Raw genomic sequence first — 20,618 nt, forward strand, 5'->3', positions numbered from 1 at the left:
AGCGTTACAGCCTTAACTATATGGCAAACTAAGACTCTTTGGCTTGTTAATGACACAGTCAGTATTGGCTCATGACAATATGACTAAAAACTGTGCAAAGCATGCAATTTGAAAATTAAAATGTAATGTCTTAAATTTTATTACTATAAGGAAAGTCAGTTTCTAAAATGTCACATTTGTTTTTACATATGTATAGCACTAATACCCTGTTCTAAACCTAAACAATCTTGGCAAACTATATATTGTTGGAAAGCTCTAAGTATGTAGTTTTCATATTTCATCACCATTTTGAGAAAATTATGATGCAATGAGAGTCAGTTTCTAGAATGTCACGGGGCCACAGGTAGGCCAAATTTGCATATATTAAAATACTACTCTAAACCTAAATATAGTAATATGACAAACTATATATCACTAAAAAGCTCTCAGAATGTAGTTTTCATATTTCAAGGTCATCTGATGAAAGAAATAATGTAGTGACAGTTTTTTTGTTACATGACCCCCCATAGCAATGCATATTAATTATTATATATTCATAACACTATATCCTATTATAAATCTTCAAAATGTTAAAAAACTATATGTTGTTGGAAAGCTCTAAGAATGTAGTTTTCATATTTCAAAACCTTTTTGCAGTAATCATAATGCAGTGACAGTAATTTATTAATTTGTGACAAGAGTATGCAGCACACCATTGACACCTACTGGCCATTGTTGGTAAAAAACCACCAAAAGTGTGACACATACCTATTTTTTTGTGATTTTAACTTAAAATTTGGATCAGAGCTACTTGATACGTTTTGCTTCATGTTTGAATTATTACATTTGTAAAATATTTACATTTTTATAGTTTTATTTATAAAATTAATATGTTATGGAATTATTTCTGTGAAAACCCCCAAAGTGTCTTCTTTAAAACAAGATCAAGATTAGGCTTCTAGACCAAAAATGGCCACCAGACTCATTTTAATTTGAAGGTGTATATCAAATGTTCACCCCCCACCCACACACAAACACACTAGAAGGGTATTTGCGCAACTTAAGTGGTTTTAAGGGTTAATCTGAATATTAAAGGACTGAATGTGACCAGACTAGATATACAGCATGGAGTCTAAAACACATTGCTCAGCACGTCGTTAATGATAAATATACTAAAGTTCTTCAAAAAATGAACCCAGTGTATCCAAAAGTTGTACAGTACTGAATAATTTCCTATTTAAAGAGAGTTATCATAGTTCTCTAAGCATCTATTTCAGTCATACAAGTTCTGACTTGAAATAAAAAAAAAACAATATCTTTAAAATTCCTTGATCACAATTAAACATGACATCAACCGTAGGCTACCATAAGTTTAGTTTCTTAAAATAAGTTTTAAAAGCCCTGAGAAATGCAGTCTAAACTGTACATCAAAGTTACCAGGTCTCTTTACAGATACTATCAACTTAATTTGCCCGGTTTCAAGTAGTGACCTTTAAGCTGCACTGTGATTTGTTGCCAAGCCCTAACCGTGAAGCAGACCCCAGACGTGTCCCGGACCTCATCGCCAAACGTGAGCTTTGAGCAGAGCCCGAGCCGGGACGTCGAGAGGATGCACGTGACGCCCGCTGCTGGAGGTTTCGGGAAATGGAGCGATGCAGGTTCTTGTTAGAGGAACAAGCTGCCGTGCTGACCAGCCATGGATGTCTAAGAGCTTCCTCAGCAGTCATACGGTCCTCAGGGTTGAAGGTTAAAAGGCGATCAATGAAGCTTTTGGCCTGTGTAGATACAGAGTTCCACGGCTGAGAGAGAAAGATTGGGTTAATATTAAATTATGTTTAAAGTGGTCATTATACTTAGTGTCCCCAAGAAGTGTCTGGCATTTACCGTATTTTCTCGACTATAAGTCACACTTTTTTCATAGTCTGGCGGATACTGGAACTTACTTTATAGTCAGGTGTGACTTTTATGTCAAAATGATTTCATATGAACCAAGAGAAACCATTACACCAGGTATGTTCTGTATGCTATTGTGTATCGTGTAAATAACTGTTTATGTTACTTTAACATGTACAGATACCTATTCAGCCTGTTGTTCTGTGCTATTTTTTAGTTGAATAACTTGCCTTTCAAGATTAAATGTCTGTTCTTCGGCTTGGATTTTGTAAAACATTTATTAAATAAAAACGCAAAGTATAGTCCAAAGTGACTTATATATGTTTTCCTTTTAAAAAATGTTTTTGTCTGATGCGACTTATACTTCAGAGCAACTTAATAGTCCTCAAAATACGGTAATCCATGCTTTGCATCAATTTAAAGGTGCAGTGTGTAATTTTTAAAAGGATCTCTTGACAGAAATGCAAAATAATATTTAAAACAATATTATCAGGGGTTTATAAAGACATTTCATTATGAACCGTTATGTGTTTATTACCTTAGAATAAGACGTTTTTATCTACATACACGGGGGGTCCCCTTACATGGAAGTTGCCATTTTGGGCCGCCATGAAGCCCTTAACGGACAACATTTTTTACTAAGTTGTCTCCAACGATGACATGTTTGTCCGGTGTTCTCTTTGTGTTTCAAAAGCTAGGGGTGAGTAGTGGATTGAGCCGTTGGTTGCAATTCGCAACCTCACCACTAGATCCCGCTAAAATTTACACACTGCACCTTTAATTCGTAACAAAAATTATAACAAATAATGAATTGAAGCTTAAATTGAAGCAAGCATGCAATCATGTTTTTAAGCAAAACATTTCATTTAAAAAACTAACTTGGTTTAATTTATATGAAATAGATTTGCAGTTTAAAATTTGATAACTTTAAATCATATTGGTCCTTGGAGATTCACAGTTACAGTACCACACACTGATATATGTGTTAAAGGGATATTTCACCAAAAATTGAAACAATTGTCATAATTTACTCACCCCTCGAGTTGTTCAAAACTTGAATAATATCTTTGTTCTGCTGAATAAAAAAGTAGATATTTTGAAGAATGTTTGTAAACAAGCAGATCTAGGGCACCATTGACTTCCATAGCAGGAAAAAATAATTATATGGAAGTGAATGGTGCCCCAGATCTGTAAGGTTATTTTTCAAAATATCTTCAATTGTGCTCAGCAGAACAAAGAAATGTTTACAAGTTTGGACCTGAGTTTAAGTCAATGATCACATAATTTTTATTTTTGGTGGACTATTCCTTTAATATTCGAAAAATGAAAATGTTTGCCTCACAAACATATTGTTTAGCTAAATATTTTGTCAGTTTTTTCTTCTATGTCAGAAAATTTCAGAACCCTCTTTGCGAGGAAGAACAATTTTCATAGCAGGAAAAAAAATAATTATATGGAAGTGAATGGTGCCCCAGATCTGTAAGGTTATTTTTCAAAATATCTTCAATTGTGCTCAGCAGAACAAAGAAATCTTTACAAGTTTGGACTAACGAATTTAAGTCAATGACCACATAATTTTCATTTTTGGTGAACTATTCCTTTAATATTAAAAAAAATATAAAAATGTTATAATTTACTCACCCCTCAAGTTGTTCAAAACTTAAATAATATCTTTGTTCTGCTGAAAATAAAGGTAGATATTTTGAAGAATGTTTGTAAACAAGCAGATCTAGGGCACCATTGACTTCCATAGCAGGAAAAAATAATTCTATGGAAGTGAATGGTGCCCATGATCTGTAAGGTTATTTTTCAAAATATCTGCTCAGCAGAACAAAGAAATGTTTACAAGTTTGGACCCATGTGAGTTTAAGTCAATGATCACATAATTTTTATTTTTGGTGAACTATTCCTTTAATATTCAAAAAATAAAAATGTTTGCCTCACAAACATATTGTTTAGCTGAATATTTTGTCAGTTTTTTCTTCTATGTCAGAAAATTTCAGAACCCTCTTTGTGAGGAAGAACAATTTTCATAGCAGGAAAAAAATTATTATATGGAAGTGAATGGTGCCCCAGATCTGTAAGGTTATTTTTCAAAATATCTTCAATTGTGCTCAGCAGAACAAAGAAATCTTTACAAGTTTGGACAAACGAGTTTAAGTCAATGAACACATAATTTTCATTTTTGCTGAACTATTCCTTTAATATTAAAAAATATAAAATGTTTATAATTTACTCACCCCTCAAGTTATTCAAAACTTGAATAATATCTTTGTTCTGCTGAAAACAAAGGTAGATATTTTGAAGAATGTTTGTAAACAAGCAGATCTAGGGCACCATTGACTTCCATAGCAGGAAAAAATAATTCTATGGAAGTGAATGGTGCCCCTGATCTGTAAGGTTATTTTTCAAAATATCTGCTCAGCAGAACAAAGAAATGTTTACAAGTTTGGACCCATGTGAGTTTAAGTCAATGATCACATAATTTTTATTTTTGGTGAACTATTCCTTTAATATTCGAAAAATAAAAATGTTTGCCTCACAAACATATTGTTTAGCTGAATATTTTGTCAGTTTTTTCTTCTATGTCAGAAAATTTCAGAACCCTCTTTGTGAGGAAGAACAATTTTCATAGCAGGAAAAAAATAATTATATGGAAGTGAATGGTGCCCCAGATCTGTAAGGTTATTTTTCAAAATATCTTCAATTGTGCTCAGCAGAACAAAGAAATCTATACAAGTTTGGACCAACGAGTTTAAGTCAATGACCACATAATTTTCATTTTTGGTGAACTATTCCTTTAATATTAAAAAAATAAAAATGTTTGCTTTTACAAATGTATTGTTTAGCTTTAGAAGACACATATTAAACCACTAGAGTCATGTGCATTACTTTAATAATGTTTGTACGTGCTGTCTGGAGCTTCACCATGTTGAGCCCCCATGTAAGATAATAACATGACAACATTTTAACATAAAATTATAAGTTCATGTACTGAAGAAGGTAGCTATATACATCTGAGATGGCATGAAGGCAAGTAAATAATGAGAAAATGTTTATATTTGGGTGAACTACATTTACACATTTGGAAGATGCTTTTATCTAAAGTGACTTACAATGCGGTATAAGCTTACATTTTAATCAATATGTATTCCCTGGGATCGAACCCAAGACATTTCATGCTACCAGCAGAATGCTGAGCTACACAGAAACACATTTAGCTATGGATACAGTGGTGTCATAAAAATACACAAATCACCTGCGTGATGAGGAACTGACTTGAAAAATAACTGCAAAAAAATCCATTTATTTTATGGTTGCTGTACAGCAGCAAAACCAGTTATAATTTAGTTTCACAAGACCATTTTCTGCTTCTCTCTGACCCATCAAACATGCCGTTTACCCTAATGTACATTTCAGATTCTTATAATATACATGTTTGGGCAACCTTTTCATATTGGTGTTTGATTATGTTATGTTATGTTATGTTATGATTATGTGCTCACCCTCAAGCGGTAACTTTGTCATTCAGTTCAGCACACTTCTAACATTCCCAATAGTGCGACCGCACATCCAATCCACACTATTCTGATCCAGCCGACCACTCTGCATTCATTACTGGGTTTACATTCACTCTCTGGTGAACTCATGACCGATCCCAGTACCAACAGCAGCGCTGCAGCTGTAAATGTCAGCGAGTACACAGACAGAGATTCAGCTTGAATGAAGGTTTGACCATCACTGACCTGAACTACAAACACTTAAACCGCATTAGATACGGAAGGTGGCATTTTCGCATCGCTGCCATCCGGATGCGAGGATGTAGTCAATAAATGTCAGTGGTTTTCAATTGGTTTGTGACTCGTCGCTAATTTGAAGAAGTTAATGAACATCTCCGGTATCAGAGAGGCGTTCAAGGGGTTTAATACAGTGTATCAGGTTAAAAAACTGAAAATAAAATAAATGAACTTTTCTTAAACATCCAATCGGAGCCTGTACTTTGTACCGGTGCTTTAATGAATCCATAAACCAATAAACTGATCCGATGAACTGGAAATGTAATTTCAATAAGCCTATGAAATTCACAAAACTTGTGAAAGACATATCTTGGTCATTTCAAACCAAAAACAAGTAAATAGAAATGGTATTTTCATTTGTGCATTTAACAAAATGCCTTTATCATGGAAAAGTCACGTGGTCTGAAGGGCGATGTTAGGCACGACATGAAGCAGAGTTAATGCAAGCCCTTCACTCATTGACTTATTGGTGATAAGCACTAGCCTCTGGTGAAACACAACACAAATATTAAAGCAAAACAGTATGGATCAAAACAACTTTCATGAAGTAAAATCACTAAAAGCATTGCTTCCGCTGAAAAAAAAAACCCATCCCTGACCGACTGTAAAGAGCTGAGCAACTTATTTCAATATGAGGAGCTAGATGCCAAAGCCTCTAAATGCCACCCCCTCCATCAAAAATGAGTTAATGATATTATCCGAATGCTCTCGGCACATAAACGACACAATTTTCATCAAATACTTTCACTTAAAATCCGCTTAATCTCAGCCTCAGGTTATTTAGTAATACTAGTTTGTTGACAGAATCCATAAAGAGTCTGGTCAAAAAATTATCATTTATGCTCTTACACTATAAGAAAGTATGTTCAATTTTTTTACAAATGATGTGTTAATTTTTGACACATTAAAGGGACCACACAAGATGTGTTAAAACAACACAAAATGTTTTGTTCCAATAATAACACAAAGATGTTTCACGGTTAGGGACACAAATTAAAGGAACAGTATGTAAGAAATTGATATCAATTAATCATAAAATAGCCCTGATATGTCACTAATATTAAGAAATCATTTTCATTTCAAATACTTATATCACTCACAACAGTGATCAGGCCAGGATATTGTCATTTAAAATGTGGAGTTGCAGCCCTCAACTGATGTTTATGTTGTCATTTTGTGTATTAGCCACAAGTTTTGAGATTGCAGTACCAGTTTTGGCCACAATCCTACATACTGTTCCTTTCATGGCCAGATTTACTAACTGCTTGCGCCACGCAAACCATCATTTTGGTGTGTTTAAATGATTCACACAACGTGATTTACTAATGTTTGCGCACGTTGATACTGGTATTCGAGCAATTATTTAATGCCGAAAAAAGCATCTCTTAAAATACTTTGCGCTAGAAATGGCTGCAATTGTAGCTAATAAGAGGAGGCTTGGCAGAGAGAGTACAAGGCAGAGGATTTTGTCCACACTCAATAGTTTATTTGTATTGCCAGAAGAACATATTATTCAAAATTATTGTTTGCCAAGCCATGTTTTTAATTTGAATCACAGGAGGAGAAGTGTTTTCAGTGTACGTTCACACCCCGAATTTGCATCTGCGATGTCTGTGGTGCTGAACTCAAGCGCATCAGGCGTCAGTAGATCACCCACCTGAGGATCAGCTCTGCTTATTTGCGACCCTAAACTAATTTGGGCTGCTCTTAGTAGATTGCGTTGGTCATTGTGGAAATCAGTTGTTGCATCTGTGTTATTTAATTTTTAGTAATTAACCCGCATATATTACCACTCCCATCTGCGCTTTTTGGAACTGCGCTCTTGCGCTAATTTGCCCCGTTAAGTAAATCTGCCCCTAAATGTGTTGTCCTTAACTAGACACAAAATGTGTTGTTTTAAAGGGGACATTTCACAAGGCTTTTTTAAGATGTCAAATAAATCTTTGGTGTCCCCAGAGTACGTATGTGAAGTTCTTTAAGAATACCTTTAGTAAGTAGCATGTTTTTATGTTCATGTAAAGGTAAAATATGCCCCGGATCTGGACATTCAGTTTAAATGACATAATTTTCATTTTTGAGTGAACTATCCCTATTAACACTTTCACTGCCAGCGTTTGTAAAAAAAAGTTGCCAGCCAGCGCCAGCGTTTTTCATGATTTTCACCAAAGTTTAATGCCTTCCAGAAAATGTTCTTCTTTAAATACATAAACATACAATTTACGAAATGAAAGAACAGACCCTCTGCTTTCAAACAAAAAAAACTGTTTCATCCTACCTTCAGTGGTTCTTTTCTAATCAGCTTTTGAATATGGGTAGGTTTCTGCAAAAACACCACATTTTGAGCAAAAAGCAGAGATAATTCAATTTTTGTGACGGACTTTTCATAGAGATCCCATTCAGAGCGATCTTTAAAACAGACACGGACATGCAGCCGCTTGCCATAGGGCAATACTTTCGGGTTTAAAAAGTTGCGGAAGGGTCACCTGGTGGATAATAGCGGTATTGCGGAAAGATGAAAAATCTCATCATTGACAGGGAAGCGTTTTCTCTTGATTGATGAGATATGTCAATGGCGGCGAAAGAGTTAAATTTTTGAAAAACACTTTGGAAAAGGAAGTTGGGCGACTCCTAAAATACACTTGTAGCCAATCAGCAGTAAAGGGTGTGTCTACTAACTGATACGCCTGGGTTGCGTATGTGTGGGGCAGGTCTACCAAAAGGTCCAGATTCTTTGGGGCAGAGGAGTGTTCATTTAGGTGATTTCAAATGTTAACATTGGCTTTCAGAGATCATGCACCCTGCCTTTAAAGGAACATGCCCACATTTTGGAAGTTTAGCTTATTCATCGTATCCCCCAGAGTTAGATAAGTCCATACATACCTTTCTCATCTCCGTGCGTCCCGTAACTCTGTCTGACGCAGACCCTGCTAGCTTAGCTTAGCACAAAGACTGGAAGTGAATGGCTCCAGCTAGCATAGTGCTCCCAATAAGTGACAACATAACAAGAACATTTATGTGTTGTGATTTGTATAGTCACACTGTGTACCAGTGGGGAACCTTCAGGGCCTTCTACGCCTTCAGAGAAGGCCTTAAAAATTTAATAAAAAGATTTTTTATAAATAAATAATAAATAATATAGTATTCAATAAAAATATGTTTTTACATTTTTTAATTTCTATTTAATTCTATTTAATACAATACATGTAATATATTTTCTCTCATCTATGTTCTAACGTTAAGCTTACTGTCAGGTTCATGTCATGAAAACATCTAATCCAATCAGAATCGTCTGTCTCTATTAAGGCCCGGTTATCTGGCTCATTCATTGGTTAGGACTTCATGAATCCCAGGGAAGGCCAAGCTATGTGTTTTGGTGTGGAGAGTGACGGCAAATTGACCAATCACGTTTTGATTTCAAGTGGGCGGGTAAAAAACAAAACATTGTAAGCCTTCATGAAGTCCTAAGCATGCAACAAACTGGATGCAAGCTGCCGTAAAACACCAAAGACGAAGATCATAGACCGTTAATTCTGCGGTGAGAGTGGTTGAGGTAAATGGCGGAAAACGTGATTGACGTTGTGGCTAGCTTGATAGGGCTGAGGTAAAAACGAAATTACTTAAGCGCGTACTCGTGAAGAGCACAGCTGGGAGAAGCGCGTGCAGAGGAGCCTGTGCATATGACGCGAACACGAGAAAAATAATGGGTTTAATTATACTTTTACTTCCTGACAGTTTCACTTGTTACGTGAGGATAGTAATGACTGACAGACGACGCCGAATTACATACAATATAATTTCCTAACTAAATCTGAGAGAATGCGAAAACATTCAAATATTTTTTTCCTCGCTATACCCGATGGGCAGGGCGGAGATACATTTTGGTTTTGCGAGCCCTGGATATCTTATAACAACAATTATAAGCCACAAGGAGGTGCACTGAGAACGCAGGGTGCTATATTTCCCCTTATGAAAAAGACAAACAAGGTATCCTACAGCTAAATATATATTTCCAAAAAATAAAAAATAAATTAAAGAACATAATTTAAGCTTGTTAAATGCAAATTTACAGAGCCCCTGTCATTACAGAGCAGCAGAGTCTGTATTTGTGTTTATCAGTTAGATTAAAGTAATTTTAAACTTTAAAACTGCATTTAAAGGCAGACAATGCCCATTCTGTAATTTAACTTTGCGTGCTCAGAATTTTTACACGTTCACTGTATGATTTAACGAAATACGAATAGCCTAGTATTATGGATGGAGAGGCATTTGCACTTCATTGCATATTTTGAAGGCCCAGCTGAAGTACCCACGGTTCGCCACTGCTGTGTACAAATAACAAGGACATATGAGACACAGCCATCTTTTAACAGTATACATACAGGGAACTATATTCTCAGAAGACGAAGCACTGCTACATGGGCGGAGTGATTTGCTCGCAGCACCCGAGAAGCCCCCTGGTAAGGAGCAGAGAGTTCGGCAGAGTTGTGCAAATCACTCCGCCCAAGTAGCAGTGCTTCGTCTTCTGAGAATATAGTTCTCTGTATGTATACTTTTAAAAGATGTCTCATATTACCTCTTATTATTGTTATTTGTAAACGGTGTGACTATACAAATCACAACACATAAATAGGAAAATGTTTGCTTTATTTTGTCACTTATTGGGAGCAGTTTGCTAGCTGGAGCCATTCACTTCCAGTCTTTGTGCTAAGCTAAGCTAGCGGGGGCTGCGTCAGACAGAATTACAGCACGCACGGAGATGAGAAAAGTATGTGTGGACTTATCTTACTCTGGGGGATACGGTGAATAAGCTAAATTCCCAAAATGTGGGCATGTTCCTTTAAGAAAATGTTTAAGTTTAACATCTGCAGTGACTACTGAATCAATATGCAAGACTTCGGCCTCATTCCAAACAACAAACTCTCTCTCAAACACACACACGCAAGCACACAGTAATGATAATTCATCAGCCATGAAATTAGAAAAAAATGCAAGACGTTTGCTGACAAATGGAATTTAAAGGAGCAGGTTTCATTTAAACACACACAAATGAAAAGTGTGTGGCAAACAGAGTTTCAGCAGAAAAAATGTAAGTGCATTTGTATTCACGTGGTCTGTCTTAAGTGAAGAAAAGAATCCTTGAATTTTATGAAGGAAAAGAAAAATCTGACATCAATAAAACAGCAGGAGATGAAAGACTAACTCTTGCTTTCAAAGTCCAATCTATCATTCTGCCCTGTGGAGTTATTGTGTATTCATGTGCTTTAATATATATATATATATATATCCATACAGAAATGTGAGCTTGTGCGCTGCGTGTGTTTAACCTATAAGTGATGGCTGACTACTTTATAATCACACACCATAGCAGAGCTTTCATAATCACAAAGAAATCAGATATTAATCAATAAAGTTTTAAAACCTTGTTTTATTGTCTTTGATAAGTGTGTGAGTAATATCTGCATGAAATGTGTGACATCATCAGGTCAAGATAGAGAATAAGCTCATTGTACAGCACATACAAGCTGTCATTTACTTATCGTAATGTCATTCAAAATCAAAGGAATGCTTTCAATGCTTTTTTTTAGCTCAGTAGTATAGCATTGCGTTAGCAGCGCCAAAGATCATGTGTTTGAACCAAGGAAACAGGCATACTGATAAAAAATGTATCCCTTGCTCTGCACTGGATAAACGCATTTGCCAAATGCATAAATGTAAGCAAACAGACATTAATGTGATAAGTTAATAACATTCTGTCAAGAATTAACACAAAATAATCTGTTTGTCACAGCAGAGCATGTTAAAACACATTAAATGTCAGCATTTGTGCAATCTGTAGCCAGTTGCATAAACACGGCCACTCAAGTTAAGACTCTGTCTTCAGAACTAGTCTGACCAACTAGCTGTTAGTTAGGGTTAATCAGTCTTACTTTTCAGATTCAGATTAGACCAATCTACCTTTTTATGCAAGCTGACCTGAACAAATTATGACCAACCTTGAAGATAAAAATAAGATAGGTAATTTCTAAGATAGTTCAAGTAGTTTATGCCAGTGATTCTCAAACTTTTCCAGCATGCGGCCAACATAGGGTCTCCCTGGCACAATCTCGCTGCCCCCCTGGGGGGCACAGGCACTGTTCAAAATACTGGATTGGAGTCATTCAAGTAATTGTTTAATAGGACCTGGGAGGAGCTTAAGGGTTTACATAAAGTTTGAGAAACCTTTACAGAGGTGTAAAGTAGTGATGCACCGATGTATCGGCCGCCGATATTTATCGGCCGATTTTTGATTTAAAACCATCGGCATATCGCCAATAGCACGAGAAAGGCCGATACCGATTGTTTATTAATTAACTGCATAAAGAAATCCATTATATAAAAAAATGAGTTAATGTTGTTAATAAAATAAATGCTGAATAGCAAAAACCACCTTTGAAGGTTGTCATGCTGTCTTATTATATTTGTTTTAGCTTAATTTGTGCCTCTCTCATTATGTTGGTCAGTTGAATGTTAATTAGATCCAATTCATGTTCAGTAAAAATTATTTGATGCAGAAATAAACTAGCTAATAGACCAACTGTATAGTGTTGTATACAAGTGTTTAGTATCGGTATCGGACATAAGTTGTCTGTTTAAATCGGTATCGGCCCAAACAAATCCTATCGGTGCATCCCTAGTGTAAAGTAAATGTACAAAATGTACTTGATTAAAAGAAAAATACTTTACTACACTCTCAAAAAAAAAAAGGTACAAAAGTTGTCAATGGGATGGTATTAAAAAGGTCCTATTATGTAGCTTTTTGGTACAGATATGTACGTTTGAGGTACCAATATGCATCTTTTAGGTAGAAAAGTGTATTTTTGAAAAGTACTTTTTATCTGAGAGTGTAGTAAAGTATTTTTACTTTATTCAAGTACATTTCTCAGGACCTTATCAGAGTGTTTTTCTTTTATATTATTTTACAATATTCATTTTCATGTTTTCCAATACATCCTGAAGCATAATTTTACTTTTTACTCCACTACATTACATTTATTTAATACTTAATTACATTAATATTCATGTAAAAGTAACAAAGTTTTACTTGAGTACACTCTAAAAAACAAACGGTGCTATATAGCACCAAAACAGTTGCTTTGGATCGTAACGATAGAAGAACCATTTTTAGTGCCATATAGCACCGGTGAAGAACCAGTGAAGCACCAGTGAAGCACCTGTGTAGAACCATATAGTGCTATGTAGAACCATATGTGGTGCTATATGGCCCCTATATGGTTCTACACTGGTGCTTCACTGGTGCTTCACTGGTGCTTCACTGGTGCTTCACTGGTTCTTCACCGGTGCTATATGGCACTAAAATGGTTCTTCTATCGTTACGATCCAAAGCAATTGTTTTGGTGCTATATAGCACCGTTTGTTTTTTTAGAGTGATAGAAGAAATAAAGTACTATATTTTTTATATTAAAGGTAAAAAAACAATAACTTGGCAAAGTACAGTAAATGTACATTAAATAAAGTTGAAATGCATTTTATATAATAATTATATAATTATATTCTTGTTCTACAACCACCAATTTTACAGCAACCCTACACACTTAAAAATAAAGTCGGCCTGTATGAAGAACCTTTTACATCCACATAACTTTGTAGAGGAAAGAAGAAAGTTACTGCAGACAAAAAAGATAAAAAATGGTTCTTTAAAAACCTTTAATGTTCTTTGGAGAACCAAAAATAGTTCTTCTATGGCATCACTGTGAAGAACCTTTATTTTTAAAAGTGTAACCCAGTGTCCCATCCAAAAAATAACAATTCAGACATGAGTGTCTCTGCAGCAGGATAATAAGGGGCTTTATGGTTTATGTATTTTCTCTTAAAGAGCACAACAATAATTGTCGTAGTATCGCATCTATAATTTAAGCCTCTGGGAGCTGGAAGTGATAATAAATGTGTGAGTTTGTGTGTGTTTGCAGTTTAAGGTGATAAAAGCCCTCCGGTGCACCTGTCCTTCCTCTCTGATCACCACTGGACACAGACACAAACACACACCATTGAAAAGAAGGCTGTGGGTGGGCAACACATCAGTCAGATTGCTGGTGGCTGTTTACACAGGTGACCCGATTTAACCTCTCTCACACAAACACAGGCACGCACAAACACACGCTTTTAATGTTGGAAGTGCTAAACCAGCCCCTTTGCTGGTTCATTTTAGGTGTCTCAGGCCCTGTTTACAGGGGCGCTGTAAAGGGCGGGGGGGTAAACAATGACGATTCTCGGGGCCCACGAGTAAGAGGGGGCCCAGAGAAGCCCCCAAAATTGTGGTGCTAAAAAAATTAATAGTAAAAATTATTAACTTAAAATTATTCTATTTGCTGTTTCCTGACATCAATTTTTTTTATTTGTTTAGGAAACACAAACGTCCATGGGCCCCTTTCCCCCTCTCAATTATCATAAAATGGTTCAGTCCGCCCAAATTGTATTAATCCAGGCATCACAGCTTGACTTCACTTAGGGCGCACTCACATTATCCAAACCAAACCAAACCATGCCCCAGCGCGATTGTCACCCCTCCCTACTCCCCCAGGTGCACGCACTCACACTGTACTTGTATCGATCCGAGTCCGGGCGCGCTTTCGTCATTAAGATGCGTTTGTTTTGAAAAAAGCAGGAAGTAAAGCGCTCTCTTAACACTGGAACCCACCGTAATGATAAGTCTGTGTTTTTTATTCGGAGTCGTTTGGTGCGCGATTACAGACAGCCCTCTCACATGTCATCATATTGCTTAGTTCATCTGTCACGTGCGCAGCTCGGACATTCACGTAACCCCGCGGCGCGCATCAAAAGGTTTTTACGGAGGCAGATGAAGGTGAGTGGTCGCGCAACTGACGTCTTCACCTTTTGAATCGCGCTCAGGCGCGAATGCGCTCACACCACAGCCTTCCACGCCTGAGCCCAAGTGAACCGCGCTCCGGCCCACCTCTGCAACCCGGCCGCGGCGCGAATAACCAATCCGCGCTCGGGCGCGGAACAGAGCGATCACACTAGTCAAACAAACCAGGCTTTGGGGGTCAAACGCGCCCGAGCGCGGTTTGGTTTGGATAGTGTGAGTGCGCCCTTATAGCGCCGGCAGAATATCACCTTTGCAAAACTCAATTTAAACAGCGCAAAACGACTGCCTTTGGACGTTATAGATAGAAATGATTATATTTCTGTTTTTATTCACACAATAAATATTTAAACTAGTTTTAATGAAAATGCATATAGTTTTAAGAAAAGCCAGGGAGCAGCAAGGCTTTATGATTTATTTAGATAAAGTTATTAACTATGCAAATTTCAAAACGGTCAAAATGACGCCCTGTTTGTTCTAATGTTAAAGATAATTACCCTACTGCAAAAAATGATTTTCAAGAAAAAAATTTCTTAGTAGTTTTGTCTTGTTTTAAGAAAATATCTAACATTTCTTAAATAAAGATGCTTTTTCATGATAAGCAAAATGACCCAAGAAAATTAATCTAGTTTTTAGACCAAAAATATTAAATTTAAGTGATTTTGTGCATAAAAAAGCAAAAAAATCTGCCAATGGGGTAAGCAAAAAAATCTTGAACATTTTTCTTAAACACTAAATTCAAGACAAATTCAAGAAAAATTAGCTTACCCCATTAGCAGATTTTTTTTGCTTGTTTTATGCACAAAATCCCTTAAATGTAATATTTTTGGTCTAAAAACTAGACTTATTTTCTTGGGTCGTTTTGCTCAAGAATTTTTTTTATATTTTATCGAAAACAAGAAAAAATACTAAGAATTTTTTTTCTTGAATTTTTTTTTTTTTGCAATTCATAAGTTTAAATGTTACGGTTAAAATGACTGCTGGTGGCCATTCTAGTGTTAAAAGTGCATGATAAGGGAAATCAATTTTCTCCCCATGTTAGGTCAAGAAAACGCTGGAAAAAATAACAATACACAGTTTTAGTTAAACGTTCAACACTGCAAAAATTGACTTTCTTACTTAGTATTTTTGTCTTGTTTTCAGTAGTAATACCTAAAAATTCTTAAATTAAGATGCTTTTTCTTGATGAGCAAAATGACCTAAGTAAACGAGTCTAGTTTTAAGACAAATTAATATACAATTTAAGTGAAATTGTCCTCAAAACAAACAAAATGATCTGCCAATGGGGTGTAAAAAAAAATGGTGAAATAAGATTTCTTTTTTCTTAAACACTTAATTCAAGTAAAATTTTCTCACCCCATTGGTAGTCACAATACGCATGATTTTATGTAAATTAATATGTCTCAAAAGTCTCAGCTGTGTTGGGGGCCCTGTCAAGATTCTTTTCATGGGGCCCAAAATCCTTAGCAGCGCCCCTGCCTGTTTACACCTGGTATTAAGATGCATTTTGGTCAATCGGATAACAAGTGAACAACGTTAAATTCAGGTGTAAACGGGTGTGAAGCCTTTTGAGCGTCCACTATTGACCACATTCAAAGGTATCCCTAAATGTGAAAATTATTTAAATAAAAAAAAATAGGTCATTGAAATTTGGCTCCCTGTGATGTCAGTAGGGGATTATACCAGCCCTTAATCTGCACTATCCAACCACGGCACTGCCATTTAGTACAGAGTTCAGCTCATTTGCATTTAAAAGGACACACCCAAAAGCAGCTCATTTTTGCTCACACCTACAACTTGGCAATTTTAACATGCTTTAATAAATGATCAATATTTTTTTTAGCTAAAACTTCACATAAGAACTCTGGGGACACAAAAGGTTTATTTGAAATCTATTTGATCTGCGTTAGCAGCAGTGATGGTTAGGTTTAGGGGTGTGGCTTCACTATTGCTTTAATCTAATAATCTTTCTTTTTATGTACGATTTACATTGATGTACAAATTAGTTTTACAAGATGGGTCATTTGTATAGTTACAAGCAGGCTGGAAAGCCCCTAAATACATATGCACAGGACTTACACTGAATACAATTTGCTTACCTTCACCCACTTGACGCTTTCATCCAAAGTGATGTACAGCAGCACATTCAAGCTACATTAAGACACTTTCAATATGCGCATTCACTGGGAATTTAACCCATGACCTTGCCGTAACAAGCATTATGCTCTACAAGACGAGCTACAAGCTATAAAGTGAAGTGATGTATGTAGTCACATAACGCGAGACCCTCCCCTCAACAAAATCCAATTTCAAGTGGTCACAAGAGGCGCATTTGAAATGCATGTCAATGCTAAGTGTAAACGGCAATCTATCCACCGGCGATTGCATCACCTGAGATGAATGTTAATAGCAGGTGTAAAACGGGTTATTTTTCTCTCTATAACCACAATCAATGGAGGTACGATAAGAAATGGTATTATAATACTCACATTGCCATGGAAACTGTAGTTGCCCCTAAGGATAGCCCTGAGAAGGCGCGGTCGACTGGTATGGTCAAAGGGCAGCGAGCCGCTTAGCAAAATATAAGTTATGACTCCCAGTGCCCACAAATCCACAGCGCTGTTATACGGTCTCCCGGCCACCATCTCAGGGGCCAAATACTCTGGTGTGCCACAAAGCGTTCTAAGAGCCCAGTCTTTAGTTTCATTACAGGAAGAGTCAGTATGGCCGTGACAGACATCATCAAGACTTGTCTTTTCATTTTCAGAAAAGTTTCTTCTTGGTTCCTTAGTTTTGTCAACATCTAAATTAATATCATCATTTACCGGAGCATCTGAAGTATCATTCTCATTGGCACCACTGTCCCGATCTCCTCTAAAAATATTTGTCGCACCTGACATTTTGACACATCCATCATGGCTCTGTGCATCTTTACATTCACATCTTCTCTTCGCTGGGCTCTGGTTGTCCCAGCAGGCAAGTCCAAAGTCAGTGATGATCAACCTTGAGTCTTGACCTGGATGGTAGTACAGCAGATTCTCTGGTTTGAGGTCCCTGTGAATGACGCCCAGTGTGTGGAGATAGCACAGTCCGTTGGCAACCATCATCAAGGCCCTTGTGGCGTCCCGCTCTCTGAAGGACCCTCGGGCGACCACACGTTCCAGGAGCTCTCCTCCCGTGGCCAGCTCGAGAACGAGATAGACTCGATGTGCCGTTTCGAATACCTCCACCAAGTGGATGACGTTAGCGTGGTTGACCCGTCGTAGGACTCCGAGTTCTGCCTGGCAAGTATTGTGACCCTCGCGACCTTTGACCTCTAAAAGCTTGATGGCAAAGGGTTGGCGTGTACACCTGTGCTCGACACGAACCACGCGGCTAAAGCTGCCGCGGCCGATGAGAGCTTTGATGTCATATCTAAAAAAGAGCCACAAGCACAGCATGTAAACAGATACAAAGACGTATTGAAAATGAAGAGCCTGCTGTTTCATATGATTGTGCTGAGTAATTGGTTAGATCAAATTAAATTTCATTATGTTACATAATTTCATAAATTAAAATGTCATTATTACTTTTATTCAGGCATTAAGAGTTTATATTACATTATAGTGAGTAAATATAAAGTATAATATAAAATAAGGGCAGTTTTCCGGACGAACTGTCACTGTCCCACAGGTGAGACATTTGGCATTACATATTTAAAACATTAATTACTTTTTAAAGTGATATTTTTTGTCCATTTTGCCTTTATTTAACAGTGATTGATGAGAGGACAGGAAAGTACAGGGAGGAGAGAGTGGTATGGGATCGGCAAATGCAATCGAACTCAGGTTGCCGAAAGTGCGAAAGCACCACATGTCGAAGCGCTGCCCACTACACCATTGGCTCTGACAAAACATTATTTTTTTTGTCTAAACCTACACTAATCTTGACAAACTATATAATGTTGGAATGCTCATATTTCATCACCACTTTGGAAAAAAATGACGTAGTAAGAGACATCTTCTAAAGTGTCACGGGCCAGCAGGTGGGCCCAGAGTGTTATTACGTTTTTATTTGTAAATATCCTATAAACCTGAAATAATCTTGACAAACTGTATATTGTTGGAAATACAGTTTTCATATTTCAAGGCCATCTCATAATAGAAATTGTACAGTGACAATCATTTTGTTCAATGTCACTGACTCATTCGAAACATATGAATTATACATTCATAATTCTAATATCCTTCAAATGAATCTATAAATCTTTAAAAATCTTCACAACCTTGGAAAGTTCTAAAAATGTAGTTTTTATATTTCACCTTTTTGCATTAAAAATAATGCAGTGGCAGTCATTTATTAATTTGTGACAAGATTATGCAATGCAGCTAACCATTGACACCTAGTGGCCTTTGTTGGTAAAACCACTTAACCCCTTCAGACCCTGCGTCCACTGGAATGTTCATCAAATGTTTTGTGGTTCAAACCAATAAAAATGCTGATCAATCAATCAAAATGAAGCACACAGTTTAAACACCTAAAAACTCAGGTCTGAAGGGGTTAAAGTGTGACAGAAACCTCATTTATTACGATTATAACTTGAAATTTAGTTCAGAACTAGTTGAGACTTGTGGTTTTATTTTGTTAATTTTGGGTGTAAACCATTTTCATTTTTATGTTTTTAAATATAAGATACATCATTTATTGCAACTGATATAATTTTTTTATGTTCACAACTTCACAAACTTCAGTGAAAAACTTTAAAGGGTCTTTTTTACAAGTAGACCAAGATTTTACTTCAAAGAATGTCATATTAATTTGAAGGTGCATATCACCTTTTCAGGTGACAGTTAAAGGGTTAAACTTTAGATTAACCCATGACCAGGCCTTATTTATATTAGGACTTTTAAGTAGTTTTACAAACATATCTTGAGACAAACTAATTGTACTGATAAGGTATATCAGCACAACATGTTTTTAAATTAGGAAAGCTCAAATTTAGTCTGGGACTCTGATAAGCATTTTCCGGGAAATCATCCTTTGAAGTGATATACTGTAATCATGTGGGTACTTTAAGGACATTTAAACATACTATGATTTGGCATGAAATAATTCAAACCTAAAAAAGTATTTTCAGGAAGGAAAGTATGCAAATTAGAGGCAGAATGTAACTTTTTTTTTAGCTAGTTTTGTGTACAGTAGCCATATAATGATTAGTTTGTATAACATCATCTGGTTTTCTCTTTGTTTGTTGGGACACAAGCAGAACTTTCTTCATAAAAAAAAAAAATGAATATATATATTGTATACTAAAAGAAAGGTGACTTGACTTTAGTTCTTTATAGTAAAAAAAGAAGCAATTTGGAGTATTTTTCGGAACAACATAAATTACACTTACGTCCATTTTGCGTTAACTTAGTCCAGCAAAAACATAAAAACGGTGAACTTAAATATTTCACAATTTACAAACTAAGTTAAAATGAATAAATCACAATTCGTTTAACCTATATGTACATAAAGTAGGCTATTGCACAAATAGTAGTAGCTACTTCATTCCTGTTAAACAAAACTAAAATGTCAGTCAGCTACCTTGCAGTGACACGCGGGTCAAACTTCGCGCGGAACTTGCCGTTAGGATTTTTCACGCTCTCCTCTACACGAACGGATTCTTTCACTTCTTCCGATGTTCTCTGATCTCTCCTCCAACTCCACAGGAAGGTTTGCTTTTTGTCTTTAAACCCATCAAACTTCTCGTCTTTTCTGAAAAACGCGACAGATCGGAGCGGACAGAAACCTTTTGAGGACTCGGGTAACACTTTACCAGAGCCGCTTCCCATGTTCGACAATCAAGCATCAGCTGAGGGGAAATGGGCTAATCCACACAGGTGCTCGTTTTACACAAAAAAACTACAGATTCCCTGTCGAGCACGCGCGAGTTTGAAAGACGAGAAAGCGGGAACGGAAGGTGTTACGCACCTGCACGCGACAGCCGCAGGTGTGCAAGAACTCACACCTATATGATGGGTGTTTGATCTAAACGCTGTTTCACAGGTGTTTAAACTTTCTCTTACTGTACCGTCAGGTAAAAT

At 36.6% G+C, this 20,618-nt stretch overlaps 1 protein-coding gene across 1 annotated transcript; it reads right to left on the minus strand.

The window, feature by feature from the left end:
* Positions 1-1,350: 1,350 nt before the first annotated feature.
* LOC135744664 (serine/threonine-protein kinase H1) lies at positions 1,351-20,366 on the minus strand. The gene is made up of 4 exons (XM_065262946.2): positions 20,119-20,366; positions 17,494-17,964; positions 17,040-17,271; positions 1,351-1,778 (listed from the first exon to the last, which is right to left on the minus strand). Exons 1-4 carry the CDS (start codon positions 20,364-20,366, stop codon positions 1,458-1,460), a joined length of 1,272 nt encoding a protein of 423 aa, XP_065119018.2. The 3' UTR covers positions 1,351-1,457.
* Between the last annotated feature and the right edge of the window lie 252 nt (positions 20,367-20,618).

The sequence above is a fragment of the Paramisgurnus dabryanus genome, chromosome 1 (genome assembly GCF_030506205.2).
Source record: "Paramisgurnus dabryanus chromosome 1, PD_genome_1.1, whole genome shotgun sequence".
Classification (NCBI taxonomy): Eukaryota; Metazoa; Chordata; class Actinopteri; order Cypriniformes; family Cobitidae; genus Paramisgurnus; species Paramisgurnus dabryanus.